This window comes from Papilio machaon, chromosome 12, assembly GCF_912999745.1.
Source record: "Papilio machaon chromosome 12, ilPapMach1.1, whole genome shotgun sequence".
NCBI classification, from domain to species: Eukaryota; Metazoa; Arthropoda; class Insecta; order Lepidoptera; family Papilionidae; genus Papilio; species Papilio machaon.
This window is the reverse complement of record NC_059997.1, coordinates 1,801,393-1,827,278: the sequence shown is the minus strand read 5'-3', so window position 1 is coordinate 1,827,278 and position 25,886 is coordinate 1,801,393. Positions and strand designations below refer to the sequence as shown.

The 25,886-nt window shown below is 34.6% G+C and overlaps 2 protein-coding genes and 1 long non-coding RNA gene across 7 annotated transcripts; 2 read left to right on the top strand and 1 right to left on the bottom strand.

Moving 5' to 3' along the window:
- Nucleotides 1-144: 144 nt before the first annotated feature.
- On the top strand, nucleotides 145-2,203 carry LOC106713792 (calmodulin-2). Of its 3 annotated transcripts, none has more exons than XM_045680308.1 (4): nucleotides 145-166; nucleotides 852-885; nucleotides 1,103-1,254; nucleotides 1,600-2,203. In XM_045680308.1, exons 2-4 carry the CDS (start codon nucleotides 864-866, stop codon nucleotides 2,176-2,178), a joined length of 753 nt encoding a protein of 250 aa, XP_045536264.1. In that variant the 5' UTR covers nucleotides 145-166; nucleotides 852-863; the 3' UTR covers nucleotides 2,179-2,203. The 3 variants fall into 3 exon arrangements, with proteins under 3 accessions (XP_045536264.1, XP_014362140.2, XP_014362139.2); XM_014506654.2 differs by lacking the exon at nucleotides 145-166 and having other exon boundaries at nucleotides 828-885; nucleotides 1,600-1,948; nucleotides 2,036-2,203; XM_014506653.2 differs by lacking the exon at nucleotides 145-166 and having other exon boundaries at nucleotides 828-885.
- A 2,938-nt stretch (nucleotides 2,204-5,141) lies between these two features.
- On the bottom strand, nucleotides 5,142-6,648 carry LOC106713794. The gene is made up of 3 exons (XR_001357138.2): nucleotides 6,490-6,648; nucleotides 5,833-5,890; nucleotides 5,142-5,468 (listed from the first exon to the last, which is right to left on the bottom strand). It is a non-coding gene; the product is annotated as an uncharacterized LOC106713794 (long non-coding RNA).
- A 3,235-nt stretch (nucleotides 6,649-9,883) lies between these two features.
- On the top strand, nucleotides 9,884-15,426 carry LOC123721455. 3 transcript variants are annotated; one of them, XM_045680251.1, is made up of 3 exons: nucleotides 9,884-10,019; nucleotides 10,149-10,301; nucleotides 15,139-15,426. In XM_045680251.1, the coding sequence occupies exons 1-3, from the start codon at nucleotides 9,963-9,965 to the stop codon at nucleotides 15,334-15,336; spliced, it is 408 nt and encodes a 135-aa protein (XP_045536207.1). In that variant the 5' UTR covers nucleotides 9,884-9,962; the 3' UTR covers nucleotides 15,337-15,426. The 3 variants fall into 3 exon arrangements, 2 of the variants coding, with proteins under 2 accessions (XP_045536207.1, XP_045536206.1); XR_006756237.1 differs by lacking the exons at nucleotides 9,884-10,019; nucleotides 10,149-10,301 and adding an exon at nucleotides 11,389-11,463; XM_045680250.1 differs by lacking the exons at nucleotides 9,884-10,019; nucleotides 10,149-10,301 and adding an exon at nucleotides 11,391-11,463 and having other exon boundaries at nucleotides 14,444-15,426.
- The last annotated feature ends 10,460 nt before the right edge of the window (nucleotides 15,427-25,886 follow it).

Sequence of the window (25,886 nt, the reverse complement as noted above, 5' to 3'; positions counted from 1 at the left end):
AAATAAGACAAGATGAATATATATTTCATGTAATATATATTACAAAAAAATACAAGAAAATTGATATTGAAAAAAAATATTTTGTCTGTGTAATTTGTAACTGTCTGTGCTTTTCGCGCCATTTATTACAAAGAGTCTAAATCTAAAAGAGAAAAAGGTAAGAACGGTAAGTAATTAATATTGATATATAATATAATATATAAATAAACCTTACTATAAGATATTTATATGCTTATAAGAATATATTAGATAGAATATTTACCTTTCTTATTATGTGATTTCCTACGAATAATTTTATTTTATTTAATGCAAACACATAAGAAGGTCACGAATTTATTGAAAGTACAATGACGGTAGGTGGGTTATTTCAGTTCTTTATTGTCCCTTCCTAGCAATAATTTCGAAATCGCATTCAGCAAATGAGACGTTATAGTGCGAACAATCGAATTAAAGAGCGGTGCAGATTGAAAATGCGGCTATTTCTGTTAGACACACAATAACATTTGCTTATCGAAGTTCTGGAGTCTATTTTACGCCGGTCTCAGCAAAATTTGTTCGGCAGCTGCTCGTATATCATTTTCCAGATCAGTTGTTTACCATTCGAAGCCTTGTGTTTGTGGTTAGGGTTAGATACTTTTCTTTGTAATTTTAAGTGGTCCAAAGAATTATTGCCCTAAAGTTAAAATGTTATACCGTTTAATTTTATTCAACGTTGTGGTTTTTTAAAAACTATTTTTTCATAATACCTTATGTCATTTCTAAATTGTCATTTTACATTTTTTGTCTAAATTACTCAATAAATATGATTTTCTAATTATATTTGTGGATTTTTTTCCATTTATCCGTTTTAGAGTAAGTGAACAATGCCGCCTAAGGCCGCGAAAGGTAAGATTTGCAGGAAATCTTTAAATAAATACTTGTATACTTACATATACTCAAAGCAGAAATGAATTCACAATAACTCTTTATTTATTGGAAATTCATTTTCTCCACTAATTCGTTTCGTAGACAATTTTTACTTCCTTTTGTCTAAATCTAAGTCATCACTGACGTAGTTTAGGCATTTTTGCTAGTCTCCGGTTATATAAATATAAACTTACAGGTAAAGAAGCAAAAAAGGAACCACCAAAACTGGCAATGGGCCCTCCACCGAAGCCGAAGAAAATACCTCCTCCTCCAGCTTGTTTTTCTCCAGAAGATTTAGCAAGATTTAAGGAAGTTTTTAAAGCGCATGACGAAGATAATATTGATAAGGTGCAGTTAACTTCGATACTAGAAGGAATTATATTACACTGGCTTTTCATTGTATAGTAGCTGAATTATGCCAAATTTACCGTGGGTTTTTTTGACATCAAAATATTTGTATAAAACATAGTTATCTCTGTAATTAACTTTGACAAAACAGAGATAACAATATGTTTTAAACGGAGATTTTGGTCTCAGAAACCCACGGTTAGCGGGGACTTTTAGTTTTTATAGTTAAAGCAAGTGAATTTGAGGATTATACGTTGATACTCTCTTCTCAGTTATTAAAATAAATAATCGATTAAATAAACTTATGGTTTATTTAATACGTAAGTACGCTTTTTATATACACAGGTGAAGTTGCCAGAAATCCCAATTATGTTAAGGAAACTTGGCTTTAATCCCAAAGGCTCAGAAATCAAGCTGCTTTATGAGAAATTTCTAGAAGACGAGTTCGTAGATACGGTCGAGTATTTCGAGTGGCTTTTCATGATTGAAGCTAAAATTAATATGGGAGATGATTTTGAATTGGCAGTTACAAAAGCCATGGCAACCTTAGGACACGACGATGAAGAAACCGGAATAACAGATTTAGAATTACTCAAAGAGGAACTAATGTCTTGGGGTGAACCTTTGCTGGAAATTGAATTTGTAGATTTTATAAAAGTGGCGACAAAAAACAAAACGTTTACTCCATTAGACGGTAAATTCAACTACGTAAAATTTATTGAGCTAATGAATAATTCCGATCAGAAATTCTTTAAGGAACCGATAAACTTCTTTAAATTAGATCAAAAGACGTTGGCTGCAATGGCTATGAAGAAGGCTCAAGAAGAGAAGGAGGAAGAAGAGAGGAAGGAGGCTGAGAGACTTGCCAAAGAGGAAGCCAAGAGGCAAAAATTAATACAGCAAGGGCTCATACTACCTGATTAAATAGTATGTAATCACCTACATGCATTACACGGATACGAACGGTGCAATAAACGATATTATTTAACATAACACTCGTTCCAACTTCTTTTCTTCAAAAGTAACAGCCGTTTAAATATTTTCACTAAAGAAATTCTGCTATTCATAATTTTGATAAATTACACTGCCGTTAGAGTCATGCTTTACTTCATGAGTTATACTTAAGCCTTCTTTACAATGTAGCGGCTGCTAGCGACATTGACGGAATGATTATTATTTTGTCTGACCAAATAATTTGGGAATTGTATGAAAAAGAAAAAGTTGATTGTCATGTAAGATTATATTCCCAATGACTAAGATCGTCATACGCTACCATCATTTCTTGACTGCAGATACAGAAAGACAATTGATAGTAAAAAGTTCAACGAAATATGATTTCGATTGAAATATATTTTTTCCATCAAAAATAGTAATACATTTTTGTGATTTTTACATAGACGTTTCTTTACAAGATTCAACGCCTATTTTATTCCTTAAACATGGAAATGAGAGTAAAATGTACACCGTTAATTACAAAAAATGCTAGAAAATCCACCAACAACTTTTCTATGAGATTGTAGAATTTTTCTGTCAAATCCTGCCAGCACTGCTATAAGCCGACTATACCCTGGTATCTTGAGTAAGGTTTTTTTATCAGAGTAAATTATGTGACCCTACTGTAAACGCAAACAAACTTTACCTGCGAAGGTTCCACTAACACGCAAGATAAAGTCATTAAAACAGCAGATTTTACTCAGTAGTGTACATGGAAATGCTTTTGAGTACATCAATGTCGCATTTTAACAATGTCTGAGGGCCTAGATTCACGAGAGACAAGCGAGTACATTTGAAGGACATTCCAACACAATTACCATGATAATTGCTTTGACAACACGTAATGGAAACCGTCTGTTTTAATTTAGGTATTTATGAATGAAAACCGCCAAACCATGATTATTTAAATCTGTTCGTTCAAAATTGCATTTGCGGTCTTGTGGTAGATCCATCAGTGTTATTATCGTACACAGATATAAACACTGCCTTCAACCGCAAAATTGTGACCTCATAATTACCTGCTCAGTGAAATTATAGCTTTCAGCGTGGAAATCTTGAGGAGGGAATTCGTTGCAATGTATAGGTTTTCCTTTTGACTGAAAATGTCGGTGGATCCAGTGTGTCAGTTGACATCAATTGTCGCTTAATATAAAAAAAAAACATTCCGGATTTTACTTGAACATAGGAAAGGCTAAGTTCGTATGCTGAATTATATAAAAACTTGAGAGGTGTCAAGGGACACCCGGATGGAACGAAGTTCCTTTCTATTAATTAGTGAAGGAACCAATGTTTATTCTATGAATAAAAAACTTAAGTCTTCACAAGAAGTACATTTTATTTCTATGAATTTTTGTTATATGTTGTCAGGTCGTTGCCATGGTGAAGTAGCGCTCATTCGTCGTTAACATACTTACTATAGCAAAAAGTTTCGTGACAACTTTTCGTAAGAATTTTTCCGTCTAGCCCCCTTTCACAACGCGCGATAAGGAACTTCGTTCCAAAAAATGTTGTATTCGCCCTCCTTGATCTCTTTTACTAGTAAGCTCGGCTTGTATCAATTTTATTTAAAATAATAAATAACCATTAACATAAGAAAAGCGATAGTATACATAAAGCAGACTATATATAAAGCAGACGTTCATGTCAAAAGTAACACAAACGTTTACGATTTATTGAACATTAAAAGGGTACCTTCCGCACTATACTTTCCCTATTTTACGTCGTCAACTTCACAGAGATTTATTGTCTGAGGATCTTAGAACTGTACCTTTAGTCGAAGTGATGGCTGGTTTTAAGAGATCGTTGTGTTGTTTTATTTATTTCAGAAAATTCTCTATGCGATGAGAAATTTGTCATTTAAAAAAAAAAAACCTAATAGGAATTCGTATAATAACATGTAAAGGTGCAATATTGAACACATTAGCTTTTAGTCTTGTCATTTATTTCATACTTTATATAAATAGTTTAGGTAGTAAGTAACAATTTTAGTTTTATTGTATCCAGACTTAGCACTTTCTCTTTTATATTTTAAACATTGACTTGTGCTACTGCCATACCCAAAGCCATTTTTGAGGGCCTAGGACGAATATTTGTGAGAATGTTTTTGTAACGTATCGACATGTATGAAAATTTGTGCAATCTCATATAAATTTTGACATTTCGTGACGTTAAGAAAGCGCGTGATTGGCCTACAGGTTACATAAGCAATTTTTAGTGTAGATTTCTCATGTCAAATCTTCATGAGAGGTTATCCACGCATTTCAGTCTAATTGTCTGAGATGCCTCTAAAGAGATTCAACAAGTTATACAGCGGACATCACGTGCATTTTATTTCAAATATTTTAAGAATTTATTTTGTTATTTATTTAATTGACTCATCACGTCCCGTAATGTCAAACGTAACTATACCGATGGTAAATCTTTTCCTGAGTACGGTTTGATTTGTAATGTCAGGTCTATTGATATTCTTATGTTTATTTAACGTCTGAGATGCCTCTTGAAATGGCGGCAGTGTTAAAATATACGAATATTTCGGAGTGCTAACAAATAGTATAAATTTTCATCATAACATCATTTTCCACTTTAATATCAGGGCAACGCCAGAATATACAATTGAGGTACTTTGTTCATCCATTAGGCAACGTTTTACGTGAATGGAAATGTGATGTTATGGGGGAGGAGGGGAAATTTAGTTTGTGACAATTGAAGACAAGGTAGTGACAAGTTGACAAATCCGATACTACTTTGACACTACTAATCCGTACAATAACCTTATTATATCAATCAAGAATCTATTAGTTAATTTTCTGTAGACACACTCTGACTCTTGTGTCATCGTTTTATTTTCATTTCTTATTACATTATTTATATATTTATATTAAAATGTGTTTTAACATGTTAAAAATCGAACTCACAAACTTTTTGTTCTTAGTATCTTACATCGTTGTTCTTCTTCACTCCCATCGATTCATCTTCATCAATCTTATGATTTTCATACTCCTGATTTCTTACTAGAAACATGGATCAGATTATAATAAATGGTGTGAATTCCATCGCAATTTCTTCACCGTAGTACATTTTTCGCTAAGGCTCTTCCAATCTGCATAAAGGTAGGGGCTCACAGCCACGACATTCCGGGGGCTTGTAAACGAAACAATTTTCCTCTCCCCTGCAGGTATAGTCTTTGCAAACGTCAAAGGGAGCCAAGCAGGATCTGTAAGCTGATTGAAAGAAGTAATATTAGGACGAGCGTCGGTGGCGTAGTGCTAAAGCGAACCCAGGTCCGATCCCTGTCAAGTATCAATGTGTTTTTGATTTTCGGATTTCATATGTATCTTTGGTAGACTAAAATAGTTAGTGACAAAAAGAATGCATAATCATGGGTTTCCGAGGCCAAAATCCCCGTTTAAAACATGTTTTTATCTGTTTTGTCAAAGATAATGACAGAGATGTGATATGTTTTATACGGAGATTTTAGTTTCAGAAACCAACAGTAAGTAACTCAGTGATGTTAAAAGCTATATTACATTACAAAATTAATTCAAATAACTAATAAAAGCAAATACCGTGGGAAATAATACTTACTGTCGTAACAAATGTTATCAAAACAACATCCACCGCAACAATATTCATGATCTGCGCACTGAAATAAGAAAAGATATCAAATTTATTATATATTAAAAAAAAAAAAACAGGAATACTCGTTGCAATTGTTATGTTGGCTTGGATTTTAAGGAAATTATGCAAAAGTTTAAAACGTGGAAAAATTTTCTGCTATCTTTAGTCATTGAGGAAAAACCCTAGAGATCCTCATACAATAGATGTGTGGAATTTTGATTGCGTTGACGATATATTGCAATTTCCTTATTTTTTACGTTTTGCCAATAGTAATTGAGAACAGATCTAAATACAAATAAGTATTTAAACTTTTGACATTTTTTTTTTTTTCATAAAAATTGAAAAGGACAATCAGGTGTACAATTTCCAATAAATTCGTTATTCGACTCGACTTTCTCTTATCATCAATCATATTGGGTTAGTTACCTTTGGGAAAATTAATTCAACTTTACGTCGAGTCGGTTGTCCTGGGTTCAATCCAATTTGATTCCGATCCATATTGTAGCAAAACAAAAGACTATTGTTAATTATAATAAAAAAAATATTTAGATCCCCCCCTCCTAGTACAAGATAAATAGGGCTTAAAATTAGGAAAAGGATTTTTTTAAATAAAAACAATCATACCCATTGTCCGCGAACTCTGCAGTCCTGTCCACAAACTACAACCACGCACAGAAAAATAAAAACGATTAAAAACTGCATTTTCAAATTTGGATTTTTTTTATAAATAAATTAAAGTATACAAATTGTGACGGGCAGCCAGCGCGACGTTCGTTCAGCTCGGATGTCCTCGCGTCCTCGCTGCGACCGAGTTAGCTCAGCCGCTAGCGGTGACAATTACGTAACACGATAACAAATAAATCGTGACTCTATTGATGTATATCTTTTAGAGGCACTACTTTCCTATAATTTGCACATTTCATTTTTCATAAGCACATTTAAATTTCTTTTTATTTTTAACATTTATAGATCCTGATTTACTTGAAATCTAAAATTGCTGATTAAGAATGCAAGCGTATATATAAGCGTTCGACCTTCTACAGTACTTACATGGTATAAATATTGGTTACGTTTTATGTTATTCTGAAAATCCGCTCTGGTTTGTCTTGGCTTCTTTTCATATCATGATGTCTATTTCTTTTAAATATTTGTCAAATTACTGAGTGGAGACAGGTAAAATTTTACAGGTTCTATTTGAACTGGAATGATTAGCCATACTTCTCATTGATGGATCGTAATCTATTAACAGGTGATTGTTTACCTCTAGAATCGAGGTGACACATGATTGATTTGACCAGTGACTTTACAAGACTTTGACTAAGACAGTACTTATTGTTAATCTAAGGTATTACGAAGAACGAACCAGTATCAGTATTCTCGGCGTTGACATATCGAACGACGTTCAGTTTCGTGGTCATTTGGAAGACAAAGCCAAGCTGGCCTCCAAAAAACTGGGTGTGCTCGGTAGAGCGAAGCAGTATTTCCTACCGGGCCATCGCCTTCAGCTGTATAAGGCGCAAGTTCGGCCCCACATGGAATACTGCTCGCATCTCTGGGCGGGAGCACCCCAGTACCAGCTTCTTCCATTTGACCGCATACAACGGAGAGCGGTTCGAATCGTCAACGACCGAGTTCTTACTGATCGGCTCGACACTCTGGCGTTGCGGAGGGACGTTAGTTCCCTCTGCATTTTCTACCGTATTTACCACGGGGAGTGCTCAGAAGAGTTGTTTGGAACAATTCCTGCCGCCGAGTTCCGTCATCGGACGACCCGACAAACTGCCAAGTTCCATCCACACCACCTCGATGGCTGGCAATCCACAACCGTGCGGTTTTCGCGTAGCTTTCTACCGCGTACCGCCGCGTTGTGGAATGGTCTGTCCTCGGCGGTATTTCCAAACCGCTACGACTTAGGGTCCTTCAAGAAGCGAGCGTATCACCTTCTCAAAGGCCGGCAACGCATCTGCGATTCCTCTGGTATTGCAGATGTCCATGGGCGTCGATGAACACCTTGGTGTTCTCGCTGCTCGTTTGCCCCCTTCTCTTATAAAAAAAAAAAAAAAAGATTGAGTACCGCTTAAAAATTATACTACTACATTACTAGTGGTTATTTCATTCCGCAAACATAGTTCACATAATAATACTAACACTTGGATATTACTTGTATATATTTTTTTTACCTTCAAGCTATGAAAAAGAAAATAATTTGCATCAATAGAGATACTTCAATTGTCAAAAAAATCTTTAGTTTGGCCTGAATTAAACAGAAGAGTTTTACATTTTGTTTTTTTTTTCGGTATTCTTTTATCACTTTCTATCAAAATACGTAATTAGTCTATTTTTAATATACTCTTTTACTAACTATTAACCAAATTAAAGTGATCTACGTAAACATATTCTATGTAATTCTTGTAAGAATTCGTACATTATTTCAATACTATTGAAGGATCATCAGATATTGGTCGGTTTTCAATAGTTGCATACATCATTAATTCTGTATAACTTTGTAATATCCGAAAGTACAATGACACAAATAATAACTTCATTTCATTTAGTTAGTTTTATTCTAGACAAAATAAGTAAAATATTTAAACATATTAAAGTACACAAGAATTTAGATACAATTTTAAACAGAGAAAAATAAAATAGAAAAGTTTTCTACTTAGAGGAATTAATTATTACAACTAATTTATTTAAAATTTTCTATTACGTAGGCTCTATCCTATTTCGTAACTCTTTCAATTCTATTTAAGTGAAAAATATGAAGTCTTATTTGGAGTAAGCGAAGTGGATAAAGATTATTGGAGCGGAATTTTCAATGCTCGAATACTGGGGAATAAGAACGTCGTAGGAGCTCGTACGATTATCAATTTATCTAAAAATAGCCAGACCTGTGTTCAGTTATGAGTACAGTATATTTGGAATTTTATATTACTTAGATTTTAATCTTTTGTACAATTTTCATCATTTACAGAATTGAAAATTAATTGAGACAGATTTATATAAAAATATATAATACACGTGAACTTCATTGAATGTAGATCTTCTGCATAGTGCTATAAAGTGAAGAACTTCTGCCAACTTCAGGTAATGTATTCAGGCAACGTATTACTTTTAATTTATTAGCTTTGTTGAGACATGGCAAGACTCGCTGCGACGCGGCGCCGGCGACCGCGACGTCACGACCGACGTCACGACCGGCGGCACCAACGAGGGAACGGCGGTCGACGGCGACGACACTCGCCACCTCGGACTCCACCGGCAACGGACTACTCTTCTGAACTAGCCTTGACCCGAACTTTCATTGCGATTTAAGAAGGCGATACAACCGGCCCTTTCATACAGTCCACTTATCCTCGTAACAATAACATTGGTCCTTTAGGATTCTCACCGGATTAATTTTCGAAATCGTCGAAATAACGGTCACCGCAATGTTCAACGTCGAGTCTCTGCGCACTTCAAAACGCGGTCTTCAGCTATAGAAGATCTTCGGGAGCCTTCATCGTCGTCAAGATCATCATCCTGCCGAAGAAACTTCGCCCGGCAACCGCGCGCGCTCGAGAACAAAGTAGTCGACGGAACGCCGGACTTCGGACCAACCCGCTGAATCTGCGAGTCATCGTCAAGAAAAGGAGAAGATTGCATCAGCAAGGATTCACTGGTGGATGGTTTGGTCACTCGTGAGTTCGTTCCAATTATTCCTTCTATCTTTTCCTTTCTTTTAATCTTAAATTCCCTAAAACAGTTTTTTTTTTTTTTGAGTGGGTACACACATTTGTCGCATATTCTTTGTCTTACTGACAGCGTATTTCTTACTTTTATACAAGCTTAAACAACAATAAACAATATTCTATGCCTTTAAAGCTTAACTTCGCTTGCATTTAGCAAAAAACATTGCTCCCGCATAACGGGATATTGTTTGTCGCACTCCAATCACTGTCGCTAATTAGTCTGGCTCGCTGCGCCGCTGCGCATGCACACCTGTATTTATTATTCGTACGAAAGTAGGTCAAGTTTACGTTATAGTGACCTATTTATTTAGTTTCCCTTTATAATATTTTTCATAGTTAATCGCTAACTATTTATCGTCTTTCGCTATGACGGACGACAAGTTAACCAAGTTAAAACAAAAACGGGGGTGTATAAAAACTAAAGTGACTATTTTTGGTAAATATTTAAAGACGCTTGTGTCCGGCGGTCAGCCTAGCAAATTACAATTGTTAGACTTAGAAGGCCGCTTTAAAAAATTCGATGCCTTATATGCCCACTTCGATAATTTACAGTGCGAGATCGAGATGCTTTCGGACGACCCCTCCGTCTCGGAGTTGGAGCGCGAGGAGTTCGAAGCCGGGTACCACCCGCTGGTAGCCGAGGCGCGGCGCCTGCTGGGTGCGCAGCCCCAGGATACTTCCGTGATACAGCTCGAAGATGCACAGGCAAGCGTTATTAAATCCAATTGTGTTAGGTTGCCAAAAATAGATTTACCCGTCTTTAATGGTCACTATCAACACTGGCTTGAGTATCGTGATACTTTCACCTCTTTAATACATTCCCGAAGGGATATTGATGACATTAATAAGTTGCACTATCTTCGTGCATCTCTTAAAGGCAGTGCTTTGCTAGTTATCGATAATTTAGATTTTAAAGCCGAAAACTATCATTCGGCGTGGAATTTATTATGTAATAGGTACGATAACAAGCGGCTGCTCGTAAATAATCATGTCAGGGAATTATTTAACGTAGAACACATTCGTAACGAGTCCTACTCAGCTATTCGTCGTCTTATAGACGTCACGAATAAAAATCTTCGTGCACTGTCAACCTTAGATCAAAATACTGAGCACTGGGATGTGTTAATCATATACATGATGTCTGAAAAGCTCGATAGTGTTACTCATAGGGTCTGGGAGGAACATAGAAATACTCTCACTGATCCACCATCTTTAAATACATTTCTTACCTTTCTTAGCAACAGAGCAGATTTATTGGAGACATTGCAAGAAAATAAAGGTAAAATGCATAAACCAGAATCTCATAAATTAAATACAAACTTGCTTATAGCTTCAAACAATCAAAAATTTTATCAAAATAGTAATAAAATAAATAAAAAATTAAATTCATCCAACAAAAAAATATTTACATGCCCCTTATGCAATCAAACTCATTTTCTATTTAACTGTGAAACATTCAGAGCCCTCCCTATAGAAGTTCGTATTCAAAAGGCCAAAGAAGCTAAGGTCTGTCTTAATTGTTTACGACCTGGGCACTTAGAAAATAATTGTAGCCTTGTACCATGTAAATATTGTAAAAAACGTCATAACACACTTTTGCACTTGCACGAGACGCAAATAATTCCTGAGCCCGCTCTGCCTTCAACTAGTAACGTTAATCACTTTGCTAATTCAAGCAATTCAAAGCAGTTTACTACTCCTCCGCACGTTTTGCTTTCCACAGCGCTGGTGAAGGCGGTGGACAGCCAAGGTGCCGTCCACGCCGCCCGGATGCTCCTTGACAACGGGTCAACGGCCAACTTTATAACACAATCGCTCTGCGGTAAGCTGGGATTGTCACGACGAAGTGCGAGTTCCACGGTGACAGGTATAAACAATAATACTTCTCATATTACACAGTCTTGCAGCCTTACCTTTGAGTCCTACCATAGCGACTATAGACTTACTGTTGACTGTCTTATATTACCAAAAATCACCAACGCTTTACCGTCTTCCTTCATACATATTGAAAATATTCCTCTTCCTACGGGAATAAGTCTAGCTGACCCTACATTCAATGAACCGTCAGTCGTAGACATCTTAGTTGGGGCCGAAGTATTTTGGTCTGTCTTATTAAATAATCGTGTTGATTTAGGTAAAAATCAGCCCACATTACATGAAACAAAACTGGGTTGGTTGGTGACAGGGAACGTTTCCCGTCTTAAGTCACCCTCTTCTCCTATCTGCAATCTTGCAAATGAGGAACCCAATCCAGACTTAACTCGTTTCTGGGAACTTGATACTGTTTCAGCCAAGCACTCCTTATCTCCTGAAGAACGAGCCTGCGAACAGAGCTTCGTTGACAACACTACACGCAAAGAGGATGGCACCTTTGTCGTCACAATGCCGCTGAAGGAGGACCCTTCAGTCTTGGGCGATTCTTATCAAATGGCAAAGTGCCGCTTTTTGTCCTTGGAGCGTAAGTTTCATCGAGAACCTGCCTTTAAAGATAGGTACATGGAGTTCATGCAAGAGTATGAGCGCCTTGGTCACATGACTGAAAACAAAGAGTCTGCACCTAGCTGTCTTCAACAGGTCAACTACTTCTTACCTCACCACGGCGTAATCCGTGAGTCGAGTCTTACTACAAAGTTACGTACAGTTTTCGATGCCTCGGCCTCCACCACCTCAGGTGTGTCTCTCAACGACATTCAGATGGTCGGTCCTACTGTACAAGAGGATCTTTATTCCATTTTGCTACGTTTTCGACAGCATAAGTACGTCGTGACTGGAGACGTAGAAAAAATGTATAGGGCGATTGAGCTCAATCCTGTTCAACGCCCCCTTCAACAGATCATCTTCAGGTATGATTCATCAGAGCCTTTGAAAACCTACACTCTTAATACGCTTACGTATGGTACTGCAAGCGCGCCATACTTAGCGACAAAGTGTTTGGTTAGTTTAGCATCCAGTGCTATCGATAATGACGTCAAACAATCGATTCAGCGCGATTTCTACGTTGACGATTATTTAGGTGGTTCATCCACTATCGATAATACAATTAACCTCTGTAAAGGAGTTATCACCACCTTAAAATCTGCAAATTTCAATTTGAGAAAATTTCGTTCTAATAACACTACAATACTCGAACAAATTTCCACTTCATCACTTGAATCTGACAAAATTCTAGACCTATCTAGCAGTGATAATGTTCACACGTCTTCAAAAACTTTGGGTCTCAACTGGATCTCGAATTTAGATATGCTGTCATATTGTATCAACATTGAACTTCGTGAAAAGGTCACAAAACGCAGCATACTTTCCGTGATAAGTCAGATATTTGACCCTTTGGGTCTCGTAGGACCATGCGTCGTTGAATCAAAATTAATCATGCAGGAGCTTTGGATTCAACAATATTCGTGGGATGCAGAGGTTTCAGAAGACATAAAAGAAAAGTGGATCTCGTTCGCCAGCACCTTACCTCTTCTAAACCAATTAATGGTTCCACGTTGGGTTCTTGTCCACGACTCTGTCTGTCATGAAATCCACGTCTTTTCAGATTCTTCAGAACGGGCCTACGGAGCGTGCATATATGTGCGTTCTGTGACTGCTTCAGGATCTGTAGAGGTACATCTCTTGACGTCTAAAAGTAAGGTGGCACCGATAAAGCCCATGACGATTGCTCGTCTCGAGCTTTCCGGAGCTTTGTTAGCTGCAAGGCTGTGTGATAAAGTATTAAGCTCTCTTACCATACCTATTAGCAAATGTAAATTCTGGTGTGACTCAACCATTGTGTTAGGGTGGCTAAAGACTCCACCGACTAATCTGAAAAGCTTCGTTCGTAACCGCGTTCACGAAATTCAGGAAAGCACGGAGGGTCACACGTGGAGCTACGTACCGTCGAAAGACAATCCGGCGGATCTTGTTTCCCGCGGGCTGAAGGCTGACCTCATCAGCTCTTCGTCTTTGTGGTGGTCAGGGCCAACCTTTTTGGCAAAAAATGAATGTGACTGGCCAACAATGCCCAATTGTAACGTGAAACAGGATCTACCCGAGTTGATTACTTGTTCTTTAGCGCTTGATAATAATTCTAATGCTGACTTAATTGCTAACTTAATCAAAAATAAATCAAAACTAACTAGCTTACAAAATACAATAGCATATTTACAGAGATTTATTTATAATTCTCGAAACCAGACCAACAAATTAACAGGTCATCTTTCGGTTCAAGAACTTCAAAATTCATTAAATTTAATCATACAGAAATCTCAAATGGAGATGTTTCCTGATGAATATGCTATTCTTAAAGCCGGCGAGACATTGCCCAATAAAAATCGCTTGATTTCATTAAGTCCATTTCTAGATCATAATAATATTATCCGAGTCGGTGGCAGGCTAGATAATTCCCCTTATAGTTTTGATATCAAGCATCCCATCTTGTTATGCAGCAAGCATCATTTTACAAAAATATTATTTCAACATTATCATATAAAATATTTACATTCCCCACCTCAACTTCTGTTAGGTAATATCAGACAGACTTATTGGCCTCTAGGTGGCACAAACCTTTCCAAAACCATCGTCAATAAATGCGTACGATGCGTCCGATTTAAGGCTGAAAACGTTCAGCCAATCATGGGCCAATTACCAGCCACCCGTACGGAACTGGAGTTTCCTTTCTTACACTGTAGTGTTGACTATGCAGGGCCAGTGTTAATAGCAGATCGAAAGGGCAGAGGCTGCAAACTCATTAAGTCATTTTTGGCAATTTTCGTTTGCAACGCAGTAAAGGCTTGTCATATCGAGCTCGTTACGGATTTATCCAGCGAGGCTTACAAAGCTGCATTAAATCGTTTTGTTTCTCGCAGGGGGAAGCCCAAAAGCATCACGTCCGACAATGGGACAAACTTCGTCGGCACTTCCAACGAGCTGGCTCAATTTCTGGTTCAGTCCGACCTTGAAGGTCACATGGCTCAGGAAGGCATTGAATTTAAATTTGTGCCTGCCTATACACCTCATTTCAACGGACTCGCCGAAAGAGCCGTGCGCTCTACAAAGCATCATCTTAAGCGGTTACTGCAAACCACTCATCTTACTTATGAGGAAATGGCGACTTTACTCACTCAAATAGAAGCTGTTTTAAATTCTCGCCCTCTCATTCCCTTTTCCACTGATCCTACAGATTTTTCCGCTCTAACCCCTGCTCACTTCTTAATTGGACGCTCGCTTATGACTGTTCCGCAACCACAGGTGCCTGATGTCAGCATCACCCGCCTGGAGCGATATAGGAGGATTGAGCTTTTGAAGCAGCACTTTTGGAGGCGCTTCTGTAATGAATATGTAACTCTTTTGCAACAAAAGCTTAAGTGGCATTCTTCAAAATCCGAGTTGAAACTTGGTTCTCTCGTCCTCGTGAAGGAGAAAGCTCTCCCGCCATTGCTTTGGTGCTTGGGACGCGTCATTCAGCTTTATCCTGGCAGCGACGGCACCGCTAGAGTCGCTGAACTGAAGACAAGGAGAGGCACCATTCGAAGGGCATTTAATAACATCTGTCCCCTTCCAGATTTTTGAAGTCTTTCAACACCTTCAGTACTTCAACCCGGGGAGCATGTTGAGACATGGCAAGACTCGCTGCGACGCGGCGCCGGCGACCGCGACGTCACGACCGACGTCACGACCGGCGGCACCAACGAGGGAACGGCGGTCGACGGCGACGACACTCGCCACCTCGGACTCCACCGGCAACGGACTACTCTTCTGAACTAGCCTTGACCCGAACTTTCATTGCGATTTAAGAAGGCGATACAACCGGCCCTTTCATACAGTCCACTTATCCTCGTAACAATAACAAGCTTGATACAAGGAGTTTTAAAATATTGAGTTACAATTGGCCAACATAAAAACAAAATTTAATGTAAATGTATGTAATCTGTGGTTTACCGACAAGAAGTAAGAAATATTCCAAATAAGATGTGACCTAAAGGTCTATGTTACCAGTTCATAAAATTAAAAAAAAAGTAAGAAATAAAATATCCGTGTTAGAAGTATATAAAATGGTACGTAATAAATTTTGACAAGGATTTATTGGGTGTTGTTTGGATTACGTATGAACGTGATATATTAAATTTCTAATACATCACACAAAGTTAATGTTATACAAATCACTAAAACCATAATCAAGTTAATTTATGTTCAATCTTATAAGAACTTACAGGTTTGCGATAAATAACCTTTAAAAACAGTCTTTTTCACATTTGTGAATCCACTTCAAAGGATATATTAGAATATTTTTTGTGTTTTAACTTTTTTAAATGAGGACAAAAGAGCAAAATTTTTGCCGACCTTATCAGTCGTCTGGCAGCCATCTTTTTAACTAGACCCCAGTTTATCATGGACAATCTGTAATTAGCATCCCTGTCAGAAGATTAGGTACTGAGCCTTGAAAAAACATTTCACGTAACCTTCATAAAAGTTTTATTTTTATTAAAATGTTTTATTTAATGTTTTAATTTATTATTTCACTGTTCCATCAGAATTATGTGATAAAAAATTAAATAACTTAAATAGTTTATGTCGAAAAGATTACCCTTTCTTTTATCCTCTGCGTGAAACATTATCTTTTTGTCTTTTTATGTAACCTATCCATGAATAGAAACTGGAAAAATCTTTCCTCAGTTCATGATAAAGAGATAGCGGTGTTAAGGAAGTATTACTCTTTCCCCTTTTCAATAAAATAGTGGATAAATCGGTAGCCACATATTTTGCACGTAACGAGCGTGTGGCGCTAGAATATATGTATTTCGATAAGTTTCATTCTAGATGAATAAAATCGGGAGATTTAATGTTTCAATTATTATCTTTTTTATTTTCATCTTCCCTCAAAATATATAGAATAGAAATTTTATGAAAAATAGACATAGCATCAGGAAATGTAATTAAACAGATATAAGTATGATAAAAGTGTCAAGATAAATGGCAAATGGTAATCCTAGTTTTAGTAATTCTAAATCCTAGTAATGTAATTTTATGATGCGAGCATATCATCATCTCAAAGGCCGGCAATGCATCTGCGGTTCCTCAGATGTCAGCAGATGTCCATGGGCATCGATGAACACCTTGGTGTTCCCACTGCTCGTTTGCCCCCTTCTCTTATAAAAAATATTATTTTTAAATTAAGGGTAACTTACTGTTGGTATTAAGTGTACACTTAGAATATCTTAAGACTCAGTTCTAAGTAAAGTAAGTAGAGTTTCAATTTCGCATTGTTCTTGGAAAATGAACAATAAAGTGTACTTATTCTACAACTTAAACGTGATATTTTAAACTTGTTTAATTTACCTTCTCGCTTGTCTAGCTCTTAAGCTACAAATAGAAGTTCTACAATGCATTTTGCAAAAGGTATTTTGTGACTATAGAAATAAATTGTTAAATGCACAACTTTGTCCTCCAACAACTTATTATGTCACTGGGAACTTGATTTAACGTGGCACTTTAAAAATCCTGAAATTTTAGTCTATTTCTTAGGGTATTTCATCCATTCAGCCTCGTAACGCTCACTGCTGGGCATAGGCCTCCCCCAAAGATCGCCACAGTGACCCGGGTATCGTCGTTAAACTGCGTCCAGACCACCGGAGGACGGGCAGTAGCTTCCCTTACAAAAACGGTGGAGAAGCACTGCGATCGCCAACCCGCATGCCAAGAGTGGTGATTATGGCAAGTTCCCCCCTCATGATGGCCACAAATGTGCTAATACTCTGATTAAATTAAGGTATTTAAGATAAAATATTTTGTAATATCTCAGGAAAAAGTTATACATTTTTGGGACCTTTGACCTTGAATATTTTTCCAAATGTGGGGTCGAATTCTCATATAAAGTTGTTCCGTAAATTCCTTACAACTCTCAGCTCTAAGCGATTTTTTTATAATATTTTAAATTGGTTTAATTTGACTGGTTCATATAATTGACCGGTGAAGACGTCCCGCAGTGGGCAGACAAAGGCTGATGAAGATGACGATGATTATATAATTCCATCTACAATAGGTTAATTTCTAAAATCACGAATTTATGCAACTATATTTTTTTTTGTGTACTTATACGACAAATTATTAGTGAATTTTAAATTACTTTTGCTCGGTCATAAATAAAGAAAATAGCCTGTTCATTATAAATTTAGTACAATACTGAAGTCGTATAATTTAAATAGGAACGTTAACACTAGTAGTAGTAAATTTGAAGTACCGAAGTTTACGAAAGTTTGTGGTAGTTATTAAATTTAAGACTTTGCCCAACTTGCCTGAACAAAGTAAATTAAAACGTTGTGTTACTAAGTACGAGTATAAACTTTGCAATACCTTTTCTAATATCTTGGTTTAATGATATATTTTGTTATGTAAAATGTTCTAAAATTACGATAGCTGGTTAATTTTAAATTAAAATAAAATTACTTACATCGAAACATAATATAATCTATCTATATCTATATATATATAAAAGAAAGTTGTGTTAGTTACACCATTTATAACTCAAGAACGGCTGAATCGATTTGAGTGAAAATTGGTGGGCAGGTAGCTTAGAACCAGGAAACGGACATAGGATATTTTTTACGCCGTTTTCTATTTTTTTTTTTATTTCGCGCGGACGGAGTCGCGGGAAAAAGCTAGTTTAACATAATTTGATATGCTTAGTGAAAAGTAACTGTCACAAAACGATTATTTTAGATTGACATTAACTCACGGGTAGATAGAGACCACGTAATTCCATTTAACATAGTCCTGACACACTTATCTCTCGCTTCTTCCACATTAATACATTTATATATACAAAAAGTTTATTACAATACATACATTACATACAACATACTTAATTATTGAGCTAATAAGCTTAAAACTGACAGACCTTCTCCAGGAAAATTATAATAATTATTATATTTAAGTATAATATTTCAACAGTTATTAAATGTTAATTGCTTAAGAATTCTATCACAAAATTTGATCATTTAATAACAAAATTAATTAGCCTCATAAATATTGGGATTTACGCTGTCAAATTGAATAAATTCTGGGGCCTTTCGATTGTAAAGGTAAATTTTGGTTGAAATATTTAAATACCTTTCACTTTACTCGACATTTAAAAAAATACACAATATGTAATGATAAATCTGCTCTGAAATAATTGCAAATCCTTAATCCTGGTTTTTTAATTGGAGTTGATTTTTTTTAAACACTGTTTTTATTGTAAGGTGACCATTTAGGAGTAAACACAAATGTACTTCAAAGAAGCATTATTCTAACATATTACATTCAAATTAGTTTCTGTAAATGTTTCAAGTCACGTTTTGTGTAATCTACTTTAAAGGGTAAAGGAGCGTGCCACTTTTTACAAAACAACCTTCTAAGAATTCCAGATGCGACGTACATTACACTAAGGTGAAATATATATTTTTTTTGTTCCACCAACATTAAAGTACACTCGAAATACTCGTACTTTTAAATGCATGATAATTAACTGGAATTGATATATTAATGATGACTTATATGTGTTGAAGCTTTAACATTTCAACAGCGCAACAAGCCGACAAACTACAGCTCTGCAAACTTATCTTTTTCTGTAGGCAAAAGTGAAACTAAGTTACAATTTCAAAGATAATAAAGTTGCAATAGTTATGACCATATACATAATGGTAACAATGACGAAAGTCATAATAAAAATTCTTCATCTTTTTTAGCCGACTTCAAAAAGAAGGAGGTTATCAATTCGACTGAATTTTTTTTTTTATGTGTGTTACCGCGAATCTCCGCCCCTGGTGGTCCGATTTTGATAAAAATTATTTTAATCGAAAGAAAGTGCTTGCAGATGGGTCCCATTTTTTTTTTTTAAATAACTAGAAGACTAGTAGATTTTTGAGTCTCTCCTCTATTGTAGATTGGCCGTCAGCTTAGTGAATATCATTCTACATCCCTATCTTGCATTAAGCGAAACAGATCCTCAATGTTGTTAATTTTAATCGTTCAAAGAATTTTGTAGCTTAGCAGGCGTTAAAATAAGCTATGTAATAATAATTTAATTGATATTAATATATAATCTAAAGTAATGTTTTAAGTTAAATATAACCCAATTAAAAATTTAAATAACAATATAAAATGTAATACAATAATGCGAGTTTGTGAAACAACGTCATTTGATCCGTTTTGTAAATTGGAACAGCAAAATGGTTTCAATAATCTAAATTAATTTTAGAGATTATATTTTATTGTACTTCGCTTCAAAATTAATTAATATATTAATTAAGTTCATTGAGTAAATTTATTTAATTTAAAGCTTAATGCATTCCGATTTATTACACTTATATGTAATTAATCTTATCAAAGTGTTTACGAAGATTTATTTATTACTTAATTAAAATGATAAACAATTTATAAAGTGAGGCAAACATTAATTTTATGACTAATAGAGGTACTTAAGTAAATTATGAGTTGAATATAATGTTTAAATATTGTTTTATACTTAATAGTCAATTAATCTTTTTAATTTATTCAAATTTTTAGCCGACTTCAAAAAGAAGGAGGTTATCAATTCGACTGTATTTTTTTATGTGTGTTACCGCGAAACTCCGCCCCTGGTGCTCCGATTTTGATAAAAAATATTTTAATCGAAAGGAAGTGCTTGCAGATGGGTACCATTTTTTTTTTAAATAACTAGAAGACTAGTAGATTTTGAATTTAGCTTCAAAATTTGTTGCGAAAATTATATTAGTTTTATTTATCGATGCGTTTTGAAAGATTTACAAAAAGTTTGAATATAAAATATTCATATTGAATTTATTTCTCTGTCAAAAGATAAAACTTAAAAACACTATTATTTGATCTGAGATTATAGACAAAGATATCGTTTAAAGGTTCATGAAGTCCATATTGAGATATACGTGTCAAACTGGTTATTATTTGTTTGTTACTTCTTGTACAGTTGATGACGTTTATTTCCTATATCAATTTCGACAAAATTTGATACGTTTGACAATCACGATGTAATTAGGTCCTAAACCAGTTGTGTGTGATAACACTAGGAGGAGATTCTAAGTTGGAAGCGAACTTAATTCTATGACAATTAAAATGCTGGCGCCTGGTTATAGAGAAGTATATAAAATTGTTTTCTGCTATATTGCGGATATAAGTTTTTACAATTTACTAAATATACGAGAATTATTATTCAAGTACTCAATAGTAGTAATAACAGTCAAATACGATGCAAGTGAATTATTTTACACATCTGTTTTTAGTTTAATAAATTTTTTAAGCAAAAAAAAAACGGACATCTTAATTGTTTTTTTTTTTTTTGCTTATAAAATTGAGCCTGGCCCTTGGCTCGAAACAATCGCAAACGACTTCAAAAGTACCTTTGCTTACTAAATAAACATTACTACAAAATCGCACCAAACGATCTTTATTGTTTTTATAATAAAATTGACTTGCTGTTGTAAAATGTCACTTTCAATATACCTATACTTTTAAGAGAGCTTTAACAGATAATCGCAATCGTAGTCAAAACGGTAAACTGTATTTTATTAACTCTACTTTTTTAACTACGAAATGTAATTTATTTTAGAAAAATTTCAAACAATATTTTATACGGAATATACAAAATTAAAGCGCACGTAATTTACGGAAATATATTTCCTACAAGAAAAATTATTTTCGTGTACAATTTTCTAGAATATTTTCTATAAGATTTTATCAACGTGAACGAGGAAAGCATCTATAAAATCTTCGAAGGCGTTAGAATAGATTGAGGGTGGAGCGCGATACATTATTTCGTACAATTTTTTTTGTGATCAAGTAGTGACTGTTTGCCTTAAAGAGGCATTTACAGCTTTCGTACAATTTTTTTTAACAAGATAAAGTACATAGAAGTTGCAATTGACGGATTAGATATGTTTTAGAGAGAGTTAAATTTAATTTAAATAAATCAGAGCAAGCATTTTTTTTCTTGAATGGTTACATTTTGCCTTTTAGAATTATCATTAGACAGTCAAATTACAGCTAATAACATAGAAAGCGTTTAGTCAAAATTGACTAGTAACAAATCGGCGTACGCTCCAAGGAGTGAAGTTCAAGGGCCATAGAGAGACTGTCTGCAAGACAGTATAATATTTGAACAGAAACAGTATCTATAAAATAGAATTCACTTTAGACACAGCTTCCCCGAGAGACCAAGCTACGAAGATCTAACATCCCTATTGTATAGAGATTTAAAACTTTTGTACATCTTTTTGTAAAAATATTTTTGTACTCTGTGAATTAGACGTAGTAAGTTTGAGTTGACGTTTGAAGTACAAGGGAGCAGTTTGCAGTTTCAGCTACAAAATCCGTGCAAATATCGCTGGGATAGACAGCGTAAAATAATAAAATGAGGTTTTCTAAAATATTTTAACATTGACTTAAACAAACAGATATCTCACGGGTATATAAGGTGATCTAAGTATATAAAAATTAGATATTTTTTTTATACACTGAACTACTTAAAATTAATAATTCTGGTGGTAAGTTGCCTAGGACTTATAATTTTAGTACAATATCTTATTCCTCTGTAGTTTATATAAAGGCGTTCAAATAAAAAAATGCTAGTGTTATTTTGTTTGTGATGGATTGAATAATATTTTATGAGGCCTTTCACAACATTTATCTCCGTGATTTATATTGATATCAGATCCAGCATCCGTCTGTCACGTTCCATTACACGCTGATGTGCAGATGTCACACAAAAAATACCATTTGTTACAAATATACGAACCTTTTGTATACGTAATATAACTTTGTGATTGATAATGCTTTTCGAGTCTAGTTTTGAGTATATTTCAATATTGTTTCAATATTTGTAATAATAAATGCTAATAATTTGTGTGTGAGGATTTGAAACTCTTTTTTTTCGCAATCGGATCAGATTTGAAACTCTTTTTTTTCGCAATCGGATCGGATTTGAAACTCTTTTTTTCGCAACTCTAAATGTCTGTGTGAGTGCCAAATTATATTGATTGTTATATATAACTTTTTATTATTATTAATCGGATTTGTTATTAAATTAACTTGATCTATCTAAATCACTGTTTGATGCATGTCATTGCACATAGTAAGTTTTTTCTTTATTGAATAATGCAATAGCAGCTATGCATTTTAAACATTTATAAAATTGTCGAATCAAGTCAACAAAATGTAAATTTTAAACCACTCATCTGTTAGGTTTTTATACTTAGAAATTAGAAAAGTAAGTGAGAAAAACTACACTTAGATTGATTGTACGTAACAAGCGATTGTATACTCAATGATTGTACAAAGGTAAGGGTTAATGGTTAATTAAAACGGGCTAACACGTGAGGCGGGCGTGCGAATTTTATCTTAAATTTATTTTTTTACTTGTATAGATTTCCTTTTATGTAGACATTTTTGATAAATATTAAGCAAAGTATAAAGCACCCACAATATGTAAAAAAGTAATGTTTAATTTAAAAAACTAATAAACCGACGAAACTGACTTAAATTCCCGTGACACTGCGGGAAAGAACAAGAATCGAGAAATTATACAATTACTTGCTTTTAAATAAAAAAAAAAACTTTATTTGTAACCTATGTATCCTTCCAGACTATGTTGTACATCTGTGCCGAATTTCATCAATATCCGTTAAGCCGTTTTGTGAGATACGTAGTAACACGTAACAAACATCCATCCATCCAAACTTTCGCCTTTGTATTAAATTTCGGTGAATAAAAATGGTGGGAAGCCGTCAGATATTATTCAAAGGCATCCCATGTACGACGGCTTTTCACTTCACTAGAATTTTCCCCATGTTATAACACAAACTGGAATATGTAAAGATAATATTGGTATTTGTGCGTGAAATTCTTTTCAGGTTCAGTAGTCAAGCAAAAAAATAAATGTTGTCAAGATTCCAGTGCCAAAATCAGTGTACAAAAACATTTATTATTACCTCGGTTTCTAAGAGTAACGTGAGAAGAATGTGGAAACTGACAGTTTGGTTTCGTCTTGGACTTTTTCTTTCAATAGCACTAGTAAGTAATTCGTACCTTATAATGTAAGTACTTTAACAGTTTCGTGACATTTATATACTAGTATGAATGTATTGGACTAATTTAAAAATTATCTATAAGAAGTTTTTCTATCATGATGGAAGTAGGCTATATTTTTTATTTTATTTTTAGCCGACTTCAAAAAGAAGGAGGTTATTAATTCGACCGTATTTTTTATGTGTGTTACCGAATAGCTCCGCCTCTGGTGTTCTGATTTTGATAAAAAAAAACAATCGAAAGGTAGAGTTTACAGATGGGTCCCATTTTATTAATTTTAAATTCTATGTACAGTCATCTGCATAATTATTAACACGTTTGGACAGCTCAAGGTTTCAAAAGTATTATATTAAAGTATCTGTCTTACGGCGAATACGTGCATAAATATTTTTATCATATTTATGCAACTGACTGTACTTATTAGTCTGAACGCAGCTAGGACAGAGTTCATCTATATAAGATTATGACGGAGTTTCAATTAAGTCGTTCCGTTGTAATAGACGACAGGCTTAATAAAAACTTTACGACAGGTTTAATTCTGTCATTTTCAATGCCGAAAGATGTGAATTATATTCGGCTACCCTTGTATAACTGATCGTAAAATTTTGAAGTCTTAGAATGAAAAAGATGAATTAATTATACGATATCTTCATATCAAATATAACTTTATAAAGCATTTTTTTAATAATAATAATAATGTTTATTTAATTCAGATTACAAAGATCCATATTTTATACTAGGGTTAGTAAAGGCTTAATAAGTAATGTGTTTACCTACAAAATTGTGTATAACTAATTAAGTAAAAGCAGAGTGAGTAATTTGTTAAGTGTGGGTTTTCTATCGCAGATTACCTACTTAAAAACATTCTTATTAAGAAGTATAAGAGTGATAGTAATAAGTTTCATACACGTATTAAGGCAGTAGAAGCCGATTATTAAAGAGGTACCAGATGAAGTACCGGAGGCTATGGTTCCCATTCCTAGCTCATTTTATTCCCATTATCCTTATTAATACACTTTTCTGACCCTGAAGTTAACAACATTAATACTTACGTAAGTACTATATGGTCACTGAACATCAGGTGAAAAGGTCGTATTTCCAAGAATTAAGACTGTGAAAGAATCTTCCGGGAATCAAATAATAGTTAATAATAAAATATGTCCCAAACGTCTAAAGTTTAACTGTTTCAAGCAATAATAACGATTCCTTTAATACGAGGCGGCTCGTAACTTGACTTTATTATTTTTGCTCGCGATTCTGAAGTTTTATTGATTTTTTTTTTATCGCTCAACAGTAATTTAATGGAGTCACCAAATATCAAATGACATTTTGAATTGTAAAAGACTTTTTACTGCATAAATTTTCATAATATGTTATATGTTTTTCTCATTATATTTTTGTATTTGACGATCCTAAGACGTTTATGAATTTATCATAAGCACTTACTGCGAGTTTCCGAGAACATAAAATAAAACAAATCGTCATTCCTGTCATTATCTTTGACAAAATAGAGAAAACAATATGTTTAAAACTCACAATTCGTCATATAAAAAACAAAAACAAAAGTGTTTTTTTTTTTTACAAAACGTACGAGAATGACAGTAGATTTGTGTGACGTAAACGAAACAGTTTATATCATTAATCTTTGTCGGCGGGACAAATGCGTCGTGAGCCAGAAAATATATCTTATTTTGCATATTTTATGATCATGTCTATTAAGTAAATATAGCTATGTTAATCCAAGCTTTTATATATACATAAGTATACTTAACCTTTAGTTAATCTTAAGAAATTCGACCCTATTACCAGTGGGCCTAGCACGAATATTTATGACAAAGGACTTCGTATCGTCATCATTAATTATGTCAACATTAGTATGGGATTTTTCGTGTACTTTACGCCTGATAGATAAATTTTGTCGATAACAATACGATGGCGTTTGTCACAAATGTTCGTGCTAAGTCCATTGAAGTATACATGAAAAACCTAACGTAACATAACTTAGATAGAATTTGTTTCATGACATACCTTATATAACATTTTATTATTAATATTAAGCTTATATTTTTCAAGATATCGATTACCTAACATTAATATAAGTTAACTTTTTAACGGAACAAGGAATTAGAGCTGTTACGAATACTCACTCTTTAACTGATAAATGAGGAAGTTTTTTGGAATTAAATTCGTGTCAATCTTTACAGTCAACTTCTCACGAGTCTGAGGAAATTGCGA

Excerpts from the sequence above, each read along its gene's own strand:
- LOC106713792 (XM_045680308.1), top strand. The coding sequence starts at position 864 with ATGCCGCCTAAGGCCGCGAAAG. Across the intron at positions 886-1,102 it reads GCCGCCTAAGGCCGCGAAAG|GTAAAGAAGCAAAAAAGGAA; the intron begins GTAAGATTTGCA and ends ATAAACTTACAG. Across the intron at positions 1,255-1,599 it reads ACGAAGATAATATTGATAAG|GTGAAGTTGCCAGAAATCCC; the intron begins GTGCAGTTAACT and ends TTATATACACAG.
- LOC123721455 (XM_045680250.1), top strand. The coding sequence starts at position 14,544 with ATGGCTCAGGAAGGCATTGAATTTAAATTTGTGCCTGCCTATACACCT.